This window comes from Panulirus ornatus, chromosome 73 (assembly GCF_036320965.1).
Source record: "Panulirus ornatus isolate Po-2019 chromosome 73, ASM3632096v1, whole genome shotgun sequence".
NCBI lineage: Eukaryota > Metazoa > Arthropoda > Malacostraca > Decapoda > Palinuridae > Panulirus > Panulirus ornatus.
Window position 1 is genome coordinate 11,341,447 of NC_092296.1, and position 22,598 is coordinate 11,364,044.

Consider the following 22,598-nt stretch of genomic DNA (forward strand, 5'->3'; position numbering starts at 1 on the left):
TTCAAAGCAAACGCCTGATCCACACATCCTATACCAATTCTGAAACCACACTGCTCTTCCCCAATTTCATGCTCTTGTGCATACCTTTACCCTTTCAATCAATACCCTCCCATATATTTTCCCAGGAATACTCAACAAAGTTATACCTCTGTAATCAGAGCACTCACTTTTATCACCTTTGCCTTTGTACAATTGCTCTATGCATGCATTCCGCCAATCCTCAGGCACTTCGCCACGAACCATACATACACCCTCACCAACCAGTCAACAACACAGTCACCCCCCTTTTTCAATAAATTCCACTGCAATGCCATCCAAACCCGCCGCCTTACCGGCTTTCATCTTCCGCAAAGCTTTCACTATCTCTTCTCTGTTTACCAAATCATTCTTCCAGACTCTCTCACTTCGCACACCACCTCAACCAAAACACCCTATATCTGCCACTCTATCATCAAACACATTCAACAAACCTTCAAAATACTCGCTCCATCTCCCTTTCACTTCACCATTACTTGTTATTACCTCCCCATTTGCCCCTTTCACCAATGTTCCCATTTGTTCTCTTGTTTTATGCACTTTATCTACCTCCTTCCAAAACATCTTTTTATTCTGCCTAAAATCTAATGATACTCTCTCACCCCACTCTCATTCACCCTCTTTTTCACCTCTTGCACCTTTCTCTTGACCTCTTGCCTCTTTCTTTCATACATCTCCCAGTCATCTGCAGTATTTCCCTGCAGAAATCATCCAAATGCCTCTCTCTTCTCTTTCACTAAACATCTTTCTTCTTCATCCTACCACTCACTACCCTCTCTAATCTCCCCACCTCCCACATTTCCCATGTCACAGGCATCTTTTGCGCAAGCCATCACTGCTTCCCTAAATACATCCCATTCCTCCCCCACTCCCCTTACATAATTTGCTCTCACCTTTTTCCATTTTGCACTCAATCTCCCCGGGTACTTCCTCACACAAGTCTTCTTTCCAAGCTCACTTACTCTCACCACTCTCTTCACCCCAACATTCTCTCTCCTTTTCTGACAACCTCCACATATCTTCACTTTTGCCTCCACAAGATAATGATCAGACATCCCTCCAATTGCCCCTCTCAGCACACTAATATCCAAAAGTCTCTCTTTCACGCACCTATCAATTAACACGGAATCCAATAACGCTCTCTGGCCATCTCACCTACCTACTTACATATGCGGACAATATGTGGTGTGAGGAGGGTTGATTATGTAATGACAGGGTATAAGAAAAATGTGTTAATAACAAGAGTATGTTTGAGATGCTGAAGAGTGTGTGCTAAAATGTAGAAATATGAAGAGAATGAGAGAGGAGAGATTGACAGAGAGAGGATGTATGTATCAGAAGCACAAGGGACAAGAAGAAAAAAGAGACCAAGTTGGAGGTGGAACAATGGAGTAAGAAAATTTTGAGGTGAGAGGTGTACATGGGATAAAGGAACAGGAGCAATTTGGTATACAGGGGTGATATGCTACCAATGGACTGAATCAAGGCAGGTGAAGCAGCCAGGGGAAACTTTATAAAGTTGAAACACCAGCAATAAACATTCCAACCCTAAAAACAACTAAAACTGTAACATAGAGACAGGCTAAATAAAAGATGGCAGAATTCAGAGTAGTATTAACAAAAACTGAGGTACTGAAGAGTACAGATAAAACAAATTTAACAGTAATATGTTCAGGTGACTTATGTTTCAATTTCATAGAATAAGAAAAAGGTAGTCTAGAATTTCGATAAACTCTTAATTCACACATGGTAACAAGGCATTAGTGAATGAAAGTGAAAACCTACACAAATTACTGGTCATTTGTGAAATGTCTAAGTTAATCTAGGTAATACATACACCAATAAGAGATGATATCACCATTGATTTTTCATTTACAAATGGCATAGCACTAATGACAGATATGGAGTATCTAATACAAGTATTTCAGATTACAACATTAAGGATATATCTAAACATTATAAAATTATTCATATCTATTATATTTTGAGGGTCTCCCGCATTAGCGAGGTAGTGCAAGGAAACATGAAAGAATGGCCCAACCCACCCACATGCACATGTATATACATACACATCCAAACACACACATATACATACCTATACATCTCAACGTATACATATATATACACACACAGACATATACATATATACACATGTACATAATTCATACTATCTGCCCTTATTCATTCCCATCGCCACCCCGCCACATACGAAATGACAACCCCCCTTCCCCCGCATGTGCACGAGGTAGCCCTAGGAAAAGACAACAAAGGCCACATTCATTCACACTCAGTCTCTAGTCATGTATCATGCACCGAAACCACAGCTCCCTTTCCACATCCAGGCCCCACACAACTTTCCATGGTTTACCCCAGACACTTCACACACCCTGGTTCAATCCATTGACAGCACGTCGACCCCGGTATACCACATCGTTCCAATTCACTCTATTCCTTGCATGCCTTTCACCCTCCTGCATGTTCAGGCCCCGATCACTCAAAATCTTTTTCACTCCATCTTTCCACCTCCAATTTGGTCTCCCACTTCTCCTCGTTCCCTCCACCTCTGACACATATATCCTCTTGGTCAATCTTTCCTCACTCAGTCTCTCCATGTGACCAAACCATTTCAAAACACCCTCTTCTGCTATCTCAACCACACTCTTTTCATTACCACACATCTCTCTTACCCTTCCATTAATTACTCAGTCAAACCACCTCACACCACATATTGTCCTCAAACATCTCATTTCCAGCACATCCACCCTCCTCTGCACAACTGTATCCATAGCCCATGCCTCGCAACCATACAACATTGTTGGAACCACTATTCCTTCAAACATACCCATTTTTCCTTTCCGAGATAATGTTCTCGACTTCCACACATTCTTCCCAGAATTTTCACCTCTTCCCCCACCCTATGATTCACTTCCGCTTCCATGCTTTCATCCGCTGCCAAATCCACTCCCAGATATCTAAAACACTTCACTTTCTCCAGTTTTTCTCCATTCAAACTTACCTCCTGAGTGACTTGTCCCTCAACCCTACTGTACCTAATAACCTTGCTCTTATTCACATTTACTCTCAGCTTTCTGCTTTCACACACTTTACCAAACTCAGTCTCCAGCTTCTGCAGTTTCTCACATGAATCAGCCACCAGTGCTGTGTCAACAGTGAACAACAACTGACTCACTTCCCAAGCTCTCTCATCAACAACAGACTGCATACTTGCCCCTCTTCCCAAAACTTTTGCATTCACCTCCCTAACAACCCCATCCATAAAAAAGACAAACAACCATAGAGACATCACGCATCCCTGCCCCAAACCAACATTCACCGAGAACCAATCACTTTCCTCTCTTCCTACACATACACATGCCTTACATCCTCGATAAAAACTTTTCACTGCTTCTTACAACTTGCCTCCCACACCAAATATTCTTAATACCTTTCACAGAGCATCTTTATCAACTCTATCATATGCATCTCTATCAACTCTATCATATGCCTTCTCCAGATCCATAAATGCTCCATACAAATCCATTTGCTTTTCTAAGTATTTCTCACATACATTCTTCAAAGCAAACACCTGATCCACACATCCTCTACCACTTCTGAAACCACACTGCTCTTCCCCAATCTGATGCTCTGTACATGCTTTCACCCTCTCAATCAATATCCTTCCATATAATTTCCCGGGAATACTCAACAAACTTATACCTCTGTAATTTGAGCACTCACTCTTATCCCCTTTGCCTCTGTAAAATGGCACTATGCAAGCATTACGCCTATCCTCAGGCACCTCATCATGAGTCATACATACATTATATAACCTTACCAACCAGTCAACAATACAGTCACCACCTTTTTTGATAAATTCCACTTAATACCATCCAAACCTGCTGCCTTGCCAGCTTTTATCTTCCACAAAGCTTTTACTTCCTCTTCTCTGTTTACCAAATCATTCTCCCTAACCCTCTCACTTTGAACACCACCTTGACCAAAACACCCTATTTCTGCCACTCTTTTCTGCCACTCTATCATCAAACTCATTCAACAAACCTTCAAAATACTCACTCCATCTCCTTCTTACATTGCCACTACTTGTTATCACCTCCCCATTAGCCCCCTTCACTGATGTTCCCTTTTGTTCCCTTGTCTTATGCACTTTACTTACCTACTTCCAAAACATCTTTTTATTCTCCCTAAATTTTAATGATACTCTCTCACTCCAACTCTCATTTGCCCTCTTTTTCACCTCTTGCACCTTTCTCTTGACCTCCCGCCTCTTTCTTTTATACAACTCCCCGTCATTTGCACTATTTCCTTGCAAAAATGGTCCAAATCCCTCTCTCTTCTCTTTCACTAATAATCTTACTCCTTCATCCCACCACTCACTACCCTTTCTAATCTGCCCACCTCCCTCACTTCTCATGCCACAAGCATCTTTTGTGCAAGCCATCACTGCTTCCCTAAATACATCCCATTCCTCCCCCACTCCCCTTACGTCCTTTATTCTCACCTTTTTCCATTCTGTACTCAGTCTCTCCTGATACTTCCTCACACATGTCTCCTTCCCAAGCTCGCTTACTCTCACCACTCTCTTCACCCCAACATTCTCTCTTTTCTGAAAACCTCAACAAATCTTCACCTTCGCCTCCACAAGATAATGATCAGACATCCCTCCAGTTGCACCTCTCAGCACATTAACATCCAAAAGTTTCTCTCACATGCCTATCAATTAACACGTAATCCAATAACACTCTCTGGCCATCTCTCCTACTTACATACGTATACTCAGGTATATCTCTCTTTTTAAACAAGGTATTCCCAATCATCAGTCCTTTTTCAGCACATAAATCTACAAGCTCTTCACCATTTCCATTCACAACACTGAACACCCTATGTACACCAATTATTCCCTAAACTGCCACATTACTCACCATTGCATTCAAATCACCCATCACTATAACCTGGTCTCGTGGTTCAAAACTACTAACACACTCACTCAGCTGCTCCCAAAACACTTGCCTCTCATGATCTTTCTCCTCATGCCCAGGTGTATATGCACCAATAATCACCCATCTCTCTCCATCCAATATCAGTTTTACCCATATCAATCTAGAGTTTACTTTCTTACACTCTATCACATACTCCCACCACTCCTGTTTCAGGAGTAGTGCTACTCCCTCCCTTGCTCTTGTCCTCTCTAACACCTGACTTTACTTCCATGACATTTCCAAACCACTCTTCCCCTTTACCCTTGAGCTTTGTTTCACTCAGTGCCAAAACATCCAGGTTCCTTTCCTCAAACATACTTCCTATCTCTCCTTTTTTCTCATATTGGTTACATCCACACACATTTACACACCCCAATCTGAGCCTTCGAGGAGGATGAGCACTCCCCGCGCGACTCCTTCTGTTTCCCCTTTTCTGTTTCCCCTTTTAGAAAGTTAAAATACAAGGGGGAGGGTTTCTAGGCCCTGCTACCATCCCCTTTAGTCGTCTTCTACGACACGTAAGGAATGCGTGGGAAGTATTCTTTCTCCCCTATCCCCAGGGAAAAGACACATGATAAATCTATTAGGAACACCTTAAGTTTTACCCAGAAAAAATAGAATGGGACAAAGCAAACAGTATAATCTACCAATCCTTATCTCCAACACCTATTACCTTCAGTGAAGTGGCCATGGCAAAAGTCTCCATAACTAATAAACTCCAGTGCCACTTTTTAGCCTATGGTGCCTCACCCTTCACAGGCTACTGGCAGTAGGTAACTCACGCACAGTATTTTCAGAGGTTACTACTGACTACTTGTACCTTAATATGTCTCACTAATGTTCCAACCTAATACAAATACCTAATGCTCCCACCTAATGTTCCTTCCATTACATCTCCCTAATACTTCTACCTAATGCTCCTGTCTAATGTTCCTACCTACTACTTCTATTCATTGCTCGTACCATTTAGCCAAAAGGCAGGGCTAGCACAGTGCTTACCAGAGGAAAAAATCTAGAGTTAGGAAGAATGAGATGAGAGTTAGTGTTGTCAAGTATCATGGGTGACAAGAAAAGACTGCATATTAGTGGAGAGAATGCCAGCAATCCACATGTGGGTAAGGCAGAAAGAAAAGACAGCAACTAGAGTCAGAGGAGTGAAACTTGACAACCACTGAAGTGCTGGTTCACTACCCAGCCATCAACAACCCTCCTGAATCCAGGCAGGTGGTACTGATGATATACTTCCTGGTCAGTGGCTGCCTACCTACTACAATGTTTTACAAACTGGAATGAAATTCTTAAAATATGCAGCGCAAAACTAACACAATTGTTTTCTACCATAGTATAATTTTTTTTTTTTTTTTTTTTGCTTTGTCGCTGTCTCCCGCGTTTGCGAGGTAGGGCAAGGAAACAGACGAAAGAAATGGCCCAACCCACCCCCATACACATGTATATACATACGTCCACACACGCAAATATACATACCTACACAGCTTTCCATGGTTTACCCCAGACGCTTCACATGCCCTGATTCAATCCACTGACAGCACGTCAACCCCGGTATACCACATCGCTCCAATTCACTCTATTCCTTGCCCTCCTTTCACCCTCCTGCATGTTCAGGCCCCGATCACACAAAATCTTTTTCACTCCATCTTTCCACCTCCAATTTGGTCTCCCTCTTCTCCTTGTTCCCTCCACCTCCGACACATATATCCTCTTGGTCAATCTTTCCTCACTCATTCTCTCCATGTGCCCAAACCATTTCAAAACACCCTCTTCTGCTCTCTCAACCACGCTCTTTTTATTTCCACACATCTCTCTTACCCTTACGTTACTAACTCGATCAAACCACCTCACACCACACATTGTCCTCAAACATCTCATTTCCAGCACATCCATCCTCCTGCGCACCACTCTATCCATAGCCCACGCCTCGCAACCATACAACATTGTTGGAACCACTATTCCTTCAAACATACCCATTTTTACTTTCCGAGATAATGTTCTCGACTTCCATACATTCTTCAAGGCTCCCAGGATTTTCGCCCCCTCCTCCACCCTATGATTCACTTCCGCTTCCATGGTTCCATCCGCTGCCAGATCCACTCCCAGATATCTAAAACACTTTACTTCCTCCAGTTTTTCTCCATTCAAACTCACCTCCCAATTGACTTGACCCTCAACCCTATTGTACCTAATAACCTTGCTCTTATTCACATTTACTCTTAACTTTCTTCTTTCACACACTTTACCAAACTCAGTCACCAGCTTCTGCAGTTTCTCACATGAATCAGCCACCAGCGCTGTATCATCAGCGAACAACAACTGACTCACTTCCCAAGCTCTCTCATCCCCAACAGACTTCATACTTGCCCCTCTTTCCAAAACTCTTGCATTCACCTCCCTAACAACCCCATCCATAAACAAATTAAACAACCATGGAGACATCACACACCCCTGCTGCAAACCTACATTCACTGAGAACCAATCACTTTCCTCTCTTCCTACACGTACACATGCCTTTCATCCTCGATAAAAACTTTTCACTGCTTCTAACAACTTGCCTCCCACACCATATATTCTTAATACCTTCCACAGAGCATCTCTATCAACTCTATCATATGCCTTCTCCAGATCCATAAATGCTACATACAAATCCATTTGCTTTTCTAAGTATTTCTCACATACATTCTTCAAAGCAAATACCTGATCCACACATCCTCTACCACTTCTGAAACCACACTGCTCTTCCCCAATCTGATGCTCTGTACATACCTTCACCCTCTCAATCAATACCCTCCCATATAATTTACCAGGAATACTCAACAAACTTATACCTCTGTAATTTGAGCACTCACTCTTATCCCCTTTGCCTTTGTACAATGGCACTATGCATGCATTCCGCCAATCCTCAGGCACCTCACCATGAGTCATACATACATTAAATAACCTTACCAACCAGTCAACAATACAGTCACCCCCTTTTTTAATAAATTCCACTGCAATACCATCCAAACCTGCTGCCTTGCCGGCTTTCATCTTCCGCAAAGCTTTTACTACCTCTTCTCTGTTTACCAAATCATTTTCCCCAACCCTCTCACTTTGCACACCATCTCGACCAAAACACCCCACATCTGCCACTCCAACACCAAACACATTCAGCAAACCTTCAAAATACTCACTCCATCTCCTTCTCACATCACCACTACTTGTTATCACCTCCCCATTTGCGCCCTTCACTGAAGTTCCCATTTGCTCCCTTGTCTTACGCACCCTATTTACCTCCTTCCAGAACATCTTTTTATTCTCCCTAAAATTTAATGATACTCTCTCACCCCAACTCTCATTTGCCCTTTTTTTCACCTCTTGCACCTTTCTCTTGACCTCCTGTCTCTTTCTTTTATACATCTCCCACTCAATTGCATTTTTTCCCTGCAAAAATCGTCCAAATGCCTCTCTCTTCTCTTTCACTAATACTCTTACTTCTTCATCCCACCACTCACTACCCTTTCTAATCAACCCATCTCCCACTCTTCTCATGCCACAAGCATCTTTTGCGCAATCCATCACTGATCCCCTAAATACATCCCATTCCTCCCCCACTCCCCTTACTTCCATTGTTCTCACCTTTTTCCATTCTGTACTCAGTCTCTCCTGGTACTTCCTCACACAAGTCTCCTTCCCGAGCTCACTTACTCTCACCACCCTCTTCACCCCATATAATCAGAGAAATGTCAAACAAAAGAAAGTATAGTAATAAAGAGAAAAATACCTAGAGATAGAAAACAATGGATGAACATAAAAGGACAATTGAAGAAAAAGTTAAGTATCTACCAAAAGAGGAATAATTAGAAGGAAAATATGAAATGCTGACAGTGAAATAAAAGTCATCCAAAGCAATGATATACATCTAGAAGTGCTACTTAAGTACATAAGCAAAGGAAAGAGCAGAAAATCAGATATTTGACCAATTGAAGATGACATTCATGTAAAAGTTAAAAAATATATCAAATGCCAACAAACCAATACAAGCTAGTGTTTAGCACGAGGGAAAAAGAAGAAATCTATGATAATATATTCAATGAGTGGACTCAAAACTCACAGAAATAAATATAACAGAAGAAGACACACCTGAAACAGTTAATCAACTAAAGGCAAACTCCATATCAGAGCCACACAGAATCCTGGCAATATTTCTAAAAAGGACCAAGAAAACAATAGCTAAATAACTAAGTCTGCCTCTAAGAAACTGGGAGTCCTGTTTAGGTGTTGAAATTTCTTTTCTTCCAAACAGTTGCTCCGTTTATACAAATGACTAATCTGTCCTTGTATGGAGTACTTCCCACACATTTGGAGTGGCTCTGGCTCTGCAACCTTATTTGACAGACTTGACTTATCAATTCTCCCAAGTTACCTTTAAAACTTGACCCACTTGCCTTATGCTGCAGTGTTTGATCACTTTCCTTCTCCTATAGATGTTACTTTGGTTTTTGCTCCTAAGAGCAGGCTGCCTGTGTGCCCCCACCACTAGCTAAACCATGCAATACTCAGCAAGCTGCTCCATCATGATTATTGTAAGGCCATTGGCAACTCAAGGGTGGGCCATTTTGATAACTGTTTCTTTCCCTACACCTCTAAGCTTTGGAACTCTCTACCCTCTTATGCCAGGTACTTTTTAATAGACATGCTTTTCACTTACTCCAAAATGCATAAATGCTTTCCTTTGACTCTTCTTCTTCCCTTTCATTAACCTCTCTATATTTCAATTAAGGCCCGGCCTTGATGTGGACTTCTGTCAGTGACTGAAGCCTCCAATGGCAAAAACCATGATACCACTAAGACCAAGGCATACACAGAGCATCAGACTGGAGTCGAATGATGTGGCTTCAGGAGTGGTAGAGGAAGTGTGGACTGGGTGTTTGCTTTGAAGAACCTGTGTAAAACATACTTAGAGAATGAGAAGGATTTGTATGTGGCATTTACGAATCTGGAAAAAGCATATGATGGGGTTGACAGAGATGCTGTGTGGAAAGTGCTACAAATGTATAGTGTGGAAGGAAAGCTACTAGAAAGAAGGAAGAGTTTCTATCAAGGGAGAAAGGCATGTATAAACGTAGGAAAAACAGAACGAGTAGTTCCAGGTGGAGATCTGGGAATGAGTCTGTTGTTTGCTGATGACATGACTCTCATGGCAAACTCAAGTGAGAAACTACAGAAGCTGGTTCCTGAGCTTGGGAGTGTGTGAAAGGAGCAACTTGAGAGTAAATGTAAATAAAAATTCAATAAAGTTTTGCAGGGGAAAGAGATAGGTTGGTTGGAATGCAAGTCTGAACAGAACAAGCCTGGAGGTAGTGGAGCAATTTAGATACTTGGGAATGGACAAGGCAGCAGATGGAACTAAAGGTGAAATGAGACTTAGGATAGGTGAGGGGGTGAAGGTCTTGGATGCACTGAGGAGTATACAGAAAGAGAGGTTACTGTCTATGAGGGCTCTTTGAAAGCAATGTGTGATGCCACACATGAAAAGGTACAGAAGAGTGGAAGTGATGGATATGAAATGCTTAAGGACAATATGTAGTATGAGGAGAGCTGACTAAATATAAAACAATACGAGAGAGGTATGGTGGTAATAACAGTATAAGAAAGTTGAAGACATATGGAGGTGATGAGTGAGGACAGGCTGACCATGATGGTATCTACGTCAGATGTGGAAGGGATAGGAAGAATGGAAAGACCAAGCTGGAGATGGAATACAAAGGAAATCGAACTTGTGAGGCAGTATGTGATGAGAAAATAACAGAAACTCACAGATCAGTGTGGTAAAAGTTAGAGGGCAAACAGATAATTCAAAGAAAATAACCTGCAAATAGTCAGTGTGGTGCAAATGATGTGAGGCATGGACCTGAAGCAAAATATCTATCGTGTCTATTCTTAAACATATCTATAATACTGCTTTCAACCCTCTAATAGGCAAATCATTCCATAAGCAAACAGTCCTGATTCAGAAAAAGTACTACTCAGCCAAGGTAAAATGTTTGCCAACAAGTTTTTATCCATTAATAGTGGTTCTTTCCTTATCTTCTTTTTCCCTTTCACTAACCTCTATATTTTAAGGCGTGGCCTTGAAGTGTACTTTTGTCTGTGACTGAAGCCTCCAACGTAAAAAAAAAAGTTTAGGTAGTTTGATAAATCAAGATTATCAAAGCCTCTGAAAATTTTGAACACTTGTATTATATCAACTCTTAACCTTCTTTCCAAGCTAAACAGATTCAAGTCATTTACTTGGCTCTCATAGAATTTGTTTCTCAGCCCAGGAATCATCTTAGAAGCAGACAGTGCACTCTCTCTATTCTGTTGATATCTTTTTCTTGGTAGGGTAACCAAAACTGAACAAAATATAATATAAAGAACAAGGATAATTTCCCTGGGCTTAAATTAAAAAACCTACCCATAAATCAAACAATTGTGTTACTCTTTTCACCGATTGTATGCACTACTGTATCGGGTTTAGGTCATGAAAGATTATTATTGTCCAAGTCTTTTCCCTGACTTACCTTTCACACTTCAAAAGAATTCATACTGTATCTTGCTTTTCTGTTTTTGCTACAAATAAGTAAAACTTTGCACTTAGCGATAACAGAATTCAGTTGCTACCTTTAAGCCCAGTCCATCATTTTGTCTATGTCAGTTTGACGCTGTATACACCTAAGTTCATCTGAACATTTATTTCCCAACCTTGTATCATCAGAGAACCAGTTCTAAGACAAACTACTTGTTATGTCTAACTATTCTGAGGCATGACCATTAATATTAATGGGCATTAATCACAATGGAATGATGGATTGAAAAATGTTTTGAGTGATTAGGGCCTAAATGGGCAGAATGGTGTCTGGTGTTCAAAGGACTGAGCAAAGTGGAGCAACACAATAAACGCAGGGTGAAACACTGTTAATGGCCTGAATCAGGATATATAAAGCAATCAGGCGAAACCATAGTAAAGTCTGTAGGGTTTGCTGTGATTAGAGGGGGCTCTCTGGTTTCAGTACATTATACATGGGAGCTACAGTGGATAAGCAAATAAGACCATTCTTCATCAGTTCCTGGCACTATCACACTATATGGAAAACAACAAATCAGTACGAAATAAAGCTTTTGAAATATTATCTTTTTTTTTTAATTGTCGTTTCCTGCATCAGCGAGGTAGCACCAGGAAACAGACGAAAAATGGCCCACCCACTCATATACATATACATGAACATAAACGCCCACATACGCACAAACATATATAAACACATACACAGACATATGTAGTGTGAGGTGGTTTGATCAAACATTTCATTTCCAACACATCCACCTTCCTCAGTACAACCCTATCTATAACCCATGCCTAACAACTATAAAACATTGTTGGAACTACTTTTCCATTCAAACATAACCATTTTTGCTCTCCGAGATAACATTCTCTCATTCCACACATTCTTCATCGCTCCCAGAACTTTCACCCCATACCCCACCCTGTGACTCACTTCCGCTTCCATGGTTCCATCCACAGCTAAATTCACATGCAGATATCTAAAACACTTCATTTCCTCCAATTTTTCTCCGACCAAACTTACATCCCAATTAACTTGCCCCTCAGCTCTACCGAACCTAATAACCTTACTCTTAATCACATTTACTCTCAACTTTCTCCTTTCACACATTTTTCCAAACTCAGTCACCAGCCTCTGCAGTTTCTCACACGAATCAGCCACTAGAGCTGTATCATCGGCATACAACGACTGACTCACTTTGCAGGCCTTCTCATCCACAACAGACTGCATACGCACCACTCTCTCTAAAATTATTTCATTTACCTCCCTAACCATCCCATCCATAAAGAAATTAAACAACCATGGGGACATCACACACCTCTGCTGCAGACCGAATTTCCCTGGGAACCAATCACTCTCCTCTCTTCCTATTCATACACATCCCTTATATCCTTGGTAAAATATTTCCACTGCTTCTAGCAACTTACCTCACATACTAAATATTCCAAAAACATTCCACAAAGCATCTCTTCCAACCCTATCATATGCCTTCTCCAGATCCATACAAGCTACATACAAATTTATTTGTTTTTCTAAGTATTTTTCACATAAATTTTTCAAAGCCAACACCTGATCCACAAATCCTCTACCACATTACTCTTCCCCAATCTGATGCTCTGTACATGGCTTCACTATCAATACTCTCCCATATAATTTCCCAGGAATAAACAACAAGCTTATACCTCTGTAGTTTGAACACTCACCTTTATCCCCCTTCCCTTTGTGCAAAGGCACTATGAATGCATTCCACTAATCCTCTAGCACTTCACCATGATCCATACATACATTGAATATCCTTACCAACCACTGGACAACACAGTCACTCCCTTTTTCAATAAATTTCACTGCAATACCATCTAAACCTGCTGCCTTGCCGGATTTCATCTTCCGCAAAGCTTTCACTACCTCTTCTTTCTTCACCAAATCATTCTCCCTGACCCCTCTCACTTCGTACACGACCCCAACCAAAACACCCTACATTTGCCACTCTATCATCAAGCACATTCAACAAACCTTCAAACTACTCACTCCATCACTATCTGTTATCACTTCCCCAGTTGCTCCCTTCACCGATGTTACCATTTGTTTTCTTGACTTATGTATGTTATTTATCACCTTCCAAAACATCTTTTTATTCTCCCTAAATCTTAATGATACTATCACATTCCAAGTCTCATTTGCCCTCTTTTTCACTTCTTGCACCTTTTTCTTGCCCTCTTGCCACTTACTTTTATATAACTCCTAGTCATTTGCACTACTTTCCTACAAATGTCAGTGGAACAACTCTCTTTTCTCTTTTACAAAAAATCTGACTTCTTCATCCCACCACTCACTACCCTTTCTAATCTACCCACCTCCCATCTTTCTCATACCACATGCATCTCTTGCACAAGCCAACACTGCTTCCCTAAATACATCCGATTCCTCACCCACTCCCCTCACATCATCTGCTCTTACCTTTTGCCATTCTACACTCAATCTCTCCTGATACTTCTGCACACAACTCTCCTTTCCAAGCTTACTTACCCCTCACCACTCTCTCCTCCCCCAACATTCTCTCTTCTTTTCTGAAAGCCTCTACAAATCTTCACCTTCACCTCCACGAGATAGTGATCAAACATCCCTCCACCTGCCCTTCTCAGCAAAATAATATCCAAAAGTCTCTCTTTTACATGCCTAGCAATTTACATATAGTCCGATAATGCCCTTTGACCATCTCTCCTACTTACATATGTAAACTTATGTATATCTATCTTTTCAAACCAGGTATTCCCAATCACCAGTCTTTTTTCAGCAAACAAATCCACAAACTCTTCACCATTTCAATTCACAACACTGAATACCCCATGTTCAATTATACCCTCAACTGCCACATTACTCACCTTTGCATTTAAATCACCCATCACTATCACCCGGTCTTGTGCATCAAAGTTGCTAATACACTCAACCAACTGCTCCCAAAACACTTGCCCCTCATGATCTTTCTTCTCATGATAGGTGCACAGGCACCAACAATCACCCATCTCTCTCCATCCACTTTCAGTTTTACCCACATCAATCTAGAATTTATGTTCTTACACTCTATCACATACTCCCACAACTCCTGCTTTAGAAGTGCTGCTACTACTTCCTTAATGCTTGTCCTCTCACCACCCCTTGACTTTAGACCCAAGACTTTCATAAACCACTCTTCCCCTTTACCCTTGAGCTTCATTTCACTCAGACCCAGAACATCCAGGTTCCTTCCCTCAAACATACTACCTATCTCTCCTTTCTTCTCATCTTAGCTACATCCACACACATTCAGACACCCTAATCTGAGCACTCCCCGCTTGACCCCTTCTTGTTTCCCTTTTTAGAAATTTAAATACAAGGAGAGGGGGGTTTCCAGCCCCCCACTCCCGCCCCCTTTAGTCATCTTCTACGGTACATGGGAAATACATGGGAAGTACATAATTTAATCAAAACACATGATTCGGACTGAATATGTGAACAAATGAATATATATGAACAAAATTTTGGAAGGAGGTAAATAAAGTGCATAAGACAGGGGAACAAATGGGAACATCAATGAAGGGGGCTAATGGGGAGGTGATAACAAGTAGTGGTGATGTGAGAAGGAGATGGAGTGAGTATTTTGAAAGCTTGTTGAATGAGTTTGATGATAGAGTGGCAGATACAGGGAGTTTTGGTCGAGGTGGTGTGCAAAGTGAGAGGGTTTGGGAGAATAATTTGGTAAACAGAGAAGAGGTAGTAAAAGCTTTGCAGGAGATGAAAGCCAGCAAGGAAGCTGATTTGGATGGTACTGCAGTGGAATTTATCAAATAAGGGGGTGACTGTATTGTTGACTGGTTGGTAAGGTTATCTAAAGTATGTATGACTCATGGTGAGGTGCTTGAAGATTGGCAGAATGCTTGCATAGTACCACTGTACAAAGGCAAAGGGAATAAAAGTGAGTGCTCAAATTACAGAGGTATAAGTTTTTATCGAGGATGTAAGGCATGTGTACGTGTAGGAAGAGAGGAAAGTGATTGGTTCTCAGTGAATGTAGGTTTGCGGCAGGGGTGTGTGATGTCTCCATGGTTGTTTAATTTGTTTATGGATGGGGTTGTTAGGGAGGTAAATGCAAGAGTTTTGGAAAGAGGGGCAAGTATGAAGTCTGTTGGGGATGAGAGAGCTTGGGAAGTGAGTCAGTTGTTGTTCGCTGATGATACAGCGATGGTGGCTGATTCATGTGAGAAACTGCAGAAGCTGGTGACTGAGTTTGGTAAAGTGTGTGGAAGAAGAAAGTTAAGAGTAAATGTGAATAAGAGCAAGGTTATTAGGTACAGTAGGGTTGAGGGTCAAGTCAATTGGGAGGTGAGTTTGAATGGAGAAAAACTGGAGGAAGTGAAGTGTTTTAGATATCTGGGAGTGGATCTGTCAGCGGATGGAACCATGGAAGCGGAAGTGGATCATAGGGTGGGGGAGGGGGCGAAAATTTTGGGAGCCTTGAAAATGTGTGGAAGTCGAGAACATTATCCCGGAAAGCAAAAATGGGTATGTTTGAAGGAATAGTGGTTCCAACAATGTTGTATGGTTGCGAGGCGTGGGCTATGGATAGAGTTGTGCGCAGGAGGATGGATGTGCTGGAAATGAGATGTTTGAGGACAATGTGTGGTGTGAGGTGGTTTGATCGAGTGAGTAACGTAAGGGTAAGAGAGATGTGTGGAAATAAAAAGAGCGTGGTTGAGAGAGCAGAAGAGGGTGTTTTGAAGTGGTTTGGGCACATGGAGAGGATGAGTGAGGAAAGATTGACCAAGAGGATATATGTGTCGGAGGTGGAGGGAACAAGGAGAAGAGGGAGACCAAATTGGAGGTGGAAAGATGGAGTGAAAAAGATTTTGTGTGATCGGGGCCTGAACATGCAGGAGGGTGAAAGGAGGGCAAGGAATAGAGTGAATTGGAGCAATGTGGTATACCGGGGTTGACGTGCTGTCAGTGGATTGAAGCAGGGCATGTGAAGCGTCTGGGGTAAACCATGGAAAGCTGTGTAGGTATGTATATTTGCGTGTGTTGACGTATGTATATACATGTGTATGGGGGGGGGTTGGGCCATTTCTTTCGTCTGTTTCCTTGCGCTACCTCGCAAGCGCGGGAGACAGCGACAAAGTATAATAAAAAAAAAAAAATAAAAAGTTTGTTGAGTATTCCTGGGAAAATATATTGGAGGGTATTGATTGAGAGGGTGAAGGCATGTACAGAGCATCAGACTGGGGAAGTGCAGTGTGGTTTCAGAAGTGGTAGAGGATGTGTGGATCAGGTGTTTGCTTTGAAGAATGTATGTGAGAAATACTTAGAAAAGCAAATGGATTCGTATGTAGTATTTATGGATATGGACAAGGCATATGATAGAGTTGATAGAGATGCTCTGTGAAAGGTATTACGAATATATGGTGTGGGAGGCAAGTTGTTAAAAGCAGTGAAAAGTTTTTATCAAGGATGTAAGGCATGTGTACGTGTAAGAAGAGAGGAAAGTGATTGGTTCTCGGTGAATGTTGGTTTACAGCAGGGGTGCGAGATGTCTCCATGGTTGTTTAATTTGTATATGGATGGGGTTATTAGGGAGGTGAATGCAAGAGTTTTGGAAAGAGGGGCAAGTATGCAGTCTGCTGCAGATGAGAGAGCTTGGGAAGTGAGTCAGTTGTCGTTTGCTGATGATACAGCGATGGTGGCTGATTCATGTGAGAAACTGCAGAAGCTGGTGACTGAGTTTGTAAAGTGTGTGGAAGAAGAAAGTTAAGAGTAAATGTGAATAAGAGCAAGGTTATTAGGTACAGTAGGGTTGAGGGTCAAGTCAATTGGGAGGTGAGTTTGAATGGAGAAAAACTGGAGGAAGTGAAGTGTTTTAGATATCTGGGAGTGGATCTGTCAGCGGATGGAACCATGGAAGCGGAAGTGGATCATAGGGTGGGGGAGGGGGCAGAAAATTCTGGGAGCCTTGAAAAATGTGTGGAAGTCGAGAACATTATCCCGGAAAGCAAAAATGGGTATGTTTGAAGGAATAGTGGTTCCAACAATGTTGTATGGTTGCGAGGCGTGGGCTATGGATAGAGTTGTGCGCAGGAGGATGGATGTGCTGGAAATGAGATGTTTGAGGACAATGTGTGGTGTGAGGTGGTTTGATCGAGTGAGTAACGTAAGGGTAAGAGAGATGTGTGGAAATAAAAAGAGCGTGGTTGAGAGAGCAGAAGAGGGTGTTTTGAAGTGGTTTGGGCACATGGAGAGGATGAGTGAGGAAAGATTGACCAAGAGGATATATGTGTCGGAGGTGGAGGGAACAAGGAGAAGAGGGAGACCAAATTGGAGGTGGAAAGATGGAGTGAAAAAGATTTTGTGTGATCGGGGCCTGAACATGCAGGAGGGTGAAAGGAGGGCAAGGAATAGAGTGAATTGGAGCAATGTGGTATACCGGGGTTGACGTGCTGTCAGTGGATTGAAGCAGGGCATGTGAAGCGTCTGGGGTAAACCATGGAAAGCTGTGTAGGTATGTATATTTGCGTGTGTTGACGTATGTATATACATGTGTATGGGGGGGGGTTGGGCCATTTCTTTCGTCTGTTTCCTTGCGCTACCTCGCAAGCGCGGGAGACAGCGACAAAGTATAATAAAAAAAAAAAAATAAAAAGTTTGTTGAGTATTCCTGGGAAAATATATTGGAGGGTATTGATTGAGAGGGTGAAGGCATGTACAGAGCATCAGACTGGGGAAGTGCAGTGTGGTTTCAGAAGTGGTAGAGGATGTGTGGATCAGGTGTTTGCTTTGAAGAATGTATGTGAGAAATACTTAGAAAAGCAAATGGATTCGTATGTAGTATTTATGGATATGGACAAGGCATATGATAGAGTTGATAGAGATGCTCTGTGAAAGGTATTACGAATATATGGTGTGGGAGGCAAGTTGTTAAAAGCAGTGAAAAGTTTTTATCAAGGATGTAAGGCATGTGTACGTGTAAGAAGAGAGGAAAGTGATTGGTTCTCGGTGAATGTTGGTTTACAGCAGGGGTGCGAGATGTCTCCATGGTTGTTTAATTTGTTTATGGATGGGGTTATTAGGGAGGTGAATGCAAGAGTTTTGGAAAGAGGGGCAAGTATGCAGTCTGCTGCAGATGAGAGAGCTTGGGAAGTGAGTCAGTTGTCGTTTGCTGATGATACAGCACTGGTGGCTGATTCATGTGAGAAACTGCAGAAGCTGGTGACTGAGTTTGGTAAGAGTATGAAAGAAGAAAGCAGAGAGTAAATGTGAATAAGAGCAAGGTTATTAGTTACAGTATGGTTGAGGGACAAGTCAATTGGGAGGTAAGTTTGAATGAAGAAAAACTGGAGGAAGTGAAGTGTTTTAGATATCTGGGAGTGGATTTGGCAGTGGATGGAACCATGGAAGCAGAAGTGAATCATAGGGTGGGGGAGGGGGCGAAAGTTCTGGGAGCATTGAAGAATGTGTGGAAGTCGAGAACGTTATCTTGGAAAGCAAAAATGGGTATGTTTGAAGGGTTAGTGGTTCCAACAATGATATATGGTTGCGAAGCGTGGGCTATAGATATAGTTGTGCAGAGGAGGGTGGATGTGCTGGAAATGAGATGTTGAGGACAATATGTGGTGTGAGGTGGTTTGATCGAGTAAGTAATGAAAGGGTAAGAGAGATGTGTGGTAATAAAAAGTGTGTGGTTGAGAGAGCAGAAGAGGGTGTTTTCAAATGGTTTGGTAACAGGGAGAGAATGAGTGAGGAAAGATTGACCAAAAGGTCAATCTTTACACCAAATTGGAGGTGTAAAGATGGAGTGAAAAAGATTCTGAGTGATCAAGGCCTGAACATGCAGGAGGGTGAAAGGCGTGCAAGGAATAGAAGGAATTGGAACAATGTGGTATACCAGGATCGACATGCTATCAATGGATTGAACCAGGGCAAGTGAAGCGTCTGGGGTAAACCATGGAAAGTTCTGTGGGGCCTGGATGTGGAAAGGGACCTGTGGTTTCGGTGCATTATACATGACAGCTAGAGACTGAGTGTGAACGAATGTGGCCTTTGTTGTCTTTTCCTAGTGCTACCTCGTGCACATGTGGGGGAGGGGGTTGTTATTTCATCTGTGGCGGGATGACTGACAGGAACGAATAAGGGCAGACAGTATGAATTATGTACATGTGTATATATGTATATGTCTGTGTGTGTGTATATATATGTATATGTTGAGATGTATAAGTATGTATATGTGCGTATGTGGACGTGTATGTGGGTGGGTTGGGCCATTCTTTCGTCTGTTTCCTTGCACTACCTCGCTAAAGCAGAAGACAGCGACAAAGTATAATAAAAAATAAATAAGCTAAAAAATAATGAACAAAAGAAGCAAAAACCTCAGGTTATGTATTTCCCTGTTTACCCACAAACTTTTTTCCATACATATTCGCCATTTCCCACATTAGCAAGGTAACATTAAGAACAGAGGACTGAGCCTTAGAGGGAATATCCTTACTCAGCCCCCTTCACTGTTCCTTCTTTTGGAAAATGAAAAACAGGAGGGGAGGATTTCCAACCCCACTGCTCCCTCCCCTTTTAGTCGCCTTCTATGACACACAGGGAATATATAAGAAGTATTCTTTCTGCCCTATCCCACAATGCCATTGTATCATTTTTACAGAAACTAATGTACAGAGCTCTCAAAGTAAATGAACATGTAAAAGTAACACTATTTACATTAAAGGAACAAACACTTACTTTGTCCATCCATTATAATACTGCACTAAAGATATAAAGGAGATAGTAGCTGCTAACACAATTCTGACATCAACATGGGGTGCCATGCGTCTGCGCCATGCTCGATAAACATTCTGGTAGAACTGCTCAGGATGATCCAACATGTAGTCATAGTCTTCTCTGGCTTCATCATCTCGTAGAATATCATAACTGTCAAGCAAAAATCAATATATACAGGTTGAGTATCCCATATCCAACATGCCTGGGCCCAGAAATGTTTAGAATTTTGTTTTGAGGGGATTTTGGAATTCTGCATATATATAATGAGATATCTTGGGGATGGGAGCACAGTCTGCACAGAAAATTCATTTGTTTCATATACATCTTATAAACAAAGCCTGAAGGTAATCTATGTAAAATTTTCAAAAATTTTGCACCTAAAACAAATTTTGTGTAACACTGAACCATCAGAAAGCAAAGCTGTCACAACCTCAGCTGTCCATGTGGACAATCTGTGGTCATTTGGCATCACCTTCATTCCTGATTGAATTTATATGCTACTGATAAGCAATCATTTTCTTACACTTATTCACACATAAATTATATTTATTTCATCTATTTATCAAACTTTGTTGCCGTCACCTGCGTTAGCGAGGTAGCGCAAGGAAACAGACGAAAGAATGGCCCAACCCACCCACATACACATGTATATACATACACGTCCACATACACACATATACATACCTATACATCTCAACGTATACATATATATACACACACAGACATATACATATATACATATGTACATAATTCATACTGTCTGCCCTTGTCCATTCCCGTCGCCACCCCGCCACACATGAAATGACAACCCCCTTCCCCCGCATGTGCGCGAGGTAGCACTATGAAAAGACAACAAATGTCACATTCGTTCACACTCAATCTCTGTTCACACTCAATCTCTAGCTGTCATGTATAATGCATCAAAACCACGGCTCCCTTTCCACATCCAGGCCCCACAAAACTTTCCATGGTTTACCCCAGATGCTTCACATGCCCCGGTTCAATCCATTGACAGCAGGTCGACCCCAGTATACCAAATTGTTTCTATTCCTTCTATTCCTTGCACACCTTTCACCCTCCTGCATGTTCAGGCCCCGATCACTCAAAATCTTTTCCTCTCCATCTTTCATCTTTCCACCTCCAATTTGGTCTCCCACTTCTCCTCGTTCTCTCCACCTCTGACACATATATCCTCTTGGTCAATCTTTCCTCACTAATTCTTTCCATGTGACCAAACCACTTCAAAACACCCTCTTCTGCTCTCTCAACCACACTCTTTTTATTACCACACATCTCCCTTACCCTTCTATTACTTACTCAGTCAAACCACCTCATACCACATATTGTCCTCAAACATCTCATTTCCAGTACATCCACCCTCCTCCGCACAACTCTATCTATAGCCAACACCTCGCAACCATATAACATTGATGGAACCACTATTCCTTCAAACATACCCATTTTTGCTTTCCACGATAATGTTCTCGCCTCACACACATTTTTCAATGCTCCCAGAACTTTTGCCCCCTGCCCCCCCCTATGACTCATTTCGGCTTCTATGGTTCCATCCGCTGCCAAATCCACTCACAGATATTTAAAACACTTCACTTTCTCCAGTTTTTCTCCATTCAAACTTACCTCCCAATTGACTTGTAACTCAACCCTACTATACCTAATAACCTTGCTCTTGTTCACATTTACTTTCAGCTTTCTTCTTTCACACACTTTCCCAAACTCAGTCACCAGCTTCTCCAGTTTCTCACCCAAATTAGCCACCAGCACTGTATCATCAGCAAACAACAACTGCCCTCTCATCCACAACAGAGTGCATACTTGCCCCTCTCTCTCCAAAACTCTTGCATATACCTCCATAACAACCCCATCCATAAACAAATTAAACAACGCACCTCTGCCGCAAACCAACATTCACTGAGAACCAATCACTTTCCTCTCTTCCTACTCGTAAACATGCCTTACATCCTCGATAAAAACTTTTCACTGCTTCTAACTACTTGCCTCCCATACCATATATTCTTAATACTTTCCACAGAGCATCGCTATCAACTCTATCATATGACTTCTCCAGATCCATAAATGCTACATACAAATCCATTTGCTTTTCTAAGTATTTCTGACATACATTCTTCAAAGCAAACACCTGATCCACAAATCCTCTACC

General features: G+C 41.8%; 1 protein-coding gene across 2 annotated transcripts in view; it reads right to left on the reverse strand.

Moving 5' to 3' along the window:
- Positions 1 to 22,598, reverse strand: part of LOC139748282 (dnaJ homolog subfamily C member 25 homolog) — a 191,819-nt gene that overhangs the window by 90,997 nt on the left and 78,224 nt on the right. For both annotated transcript variants that reach the window (XR_011712624.1, XM_071661256.1), the window contains exon 3: positions 20,381 to 20,569. Coding sequence is in view for 1 of the 2 variants with exons in the window: in XM_071661256.1 (XP_071517357.1) it covers positions 20,381 to 20,569 (189 nt within the window). In the remaining variant the exon portion in view is untranslated. The remainder of the gene's footprint in view (positions 1 to 20,380; positions 20,570 to 22,598) is intronic.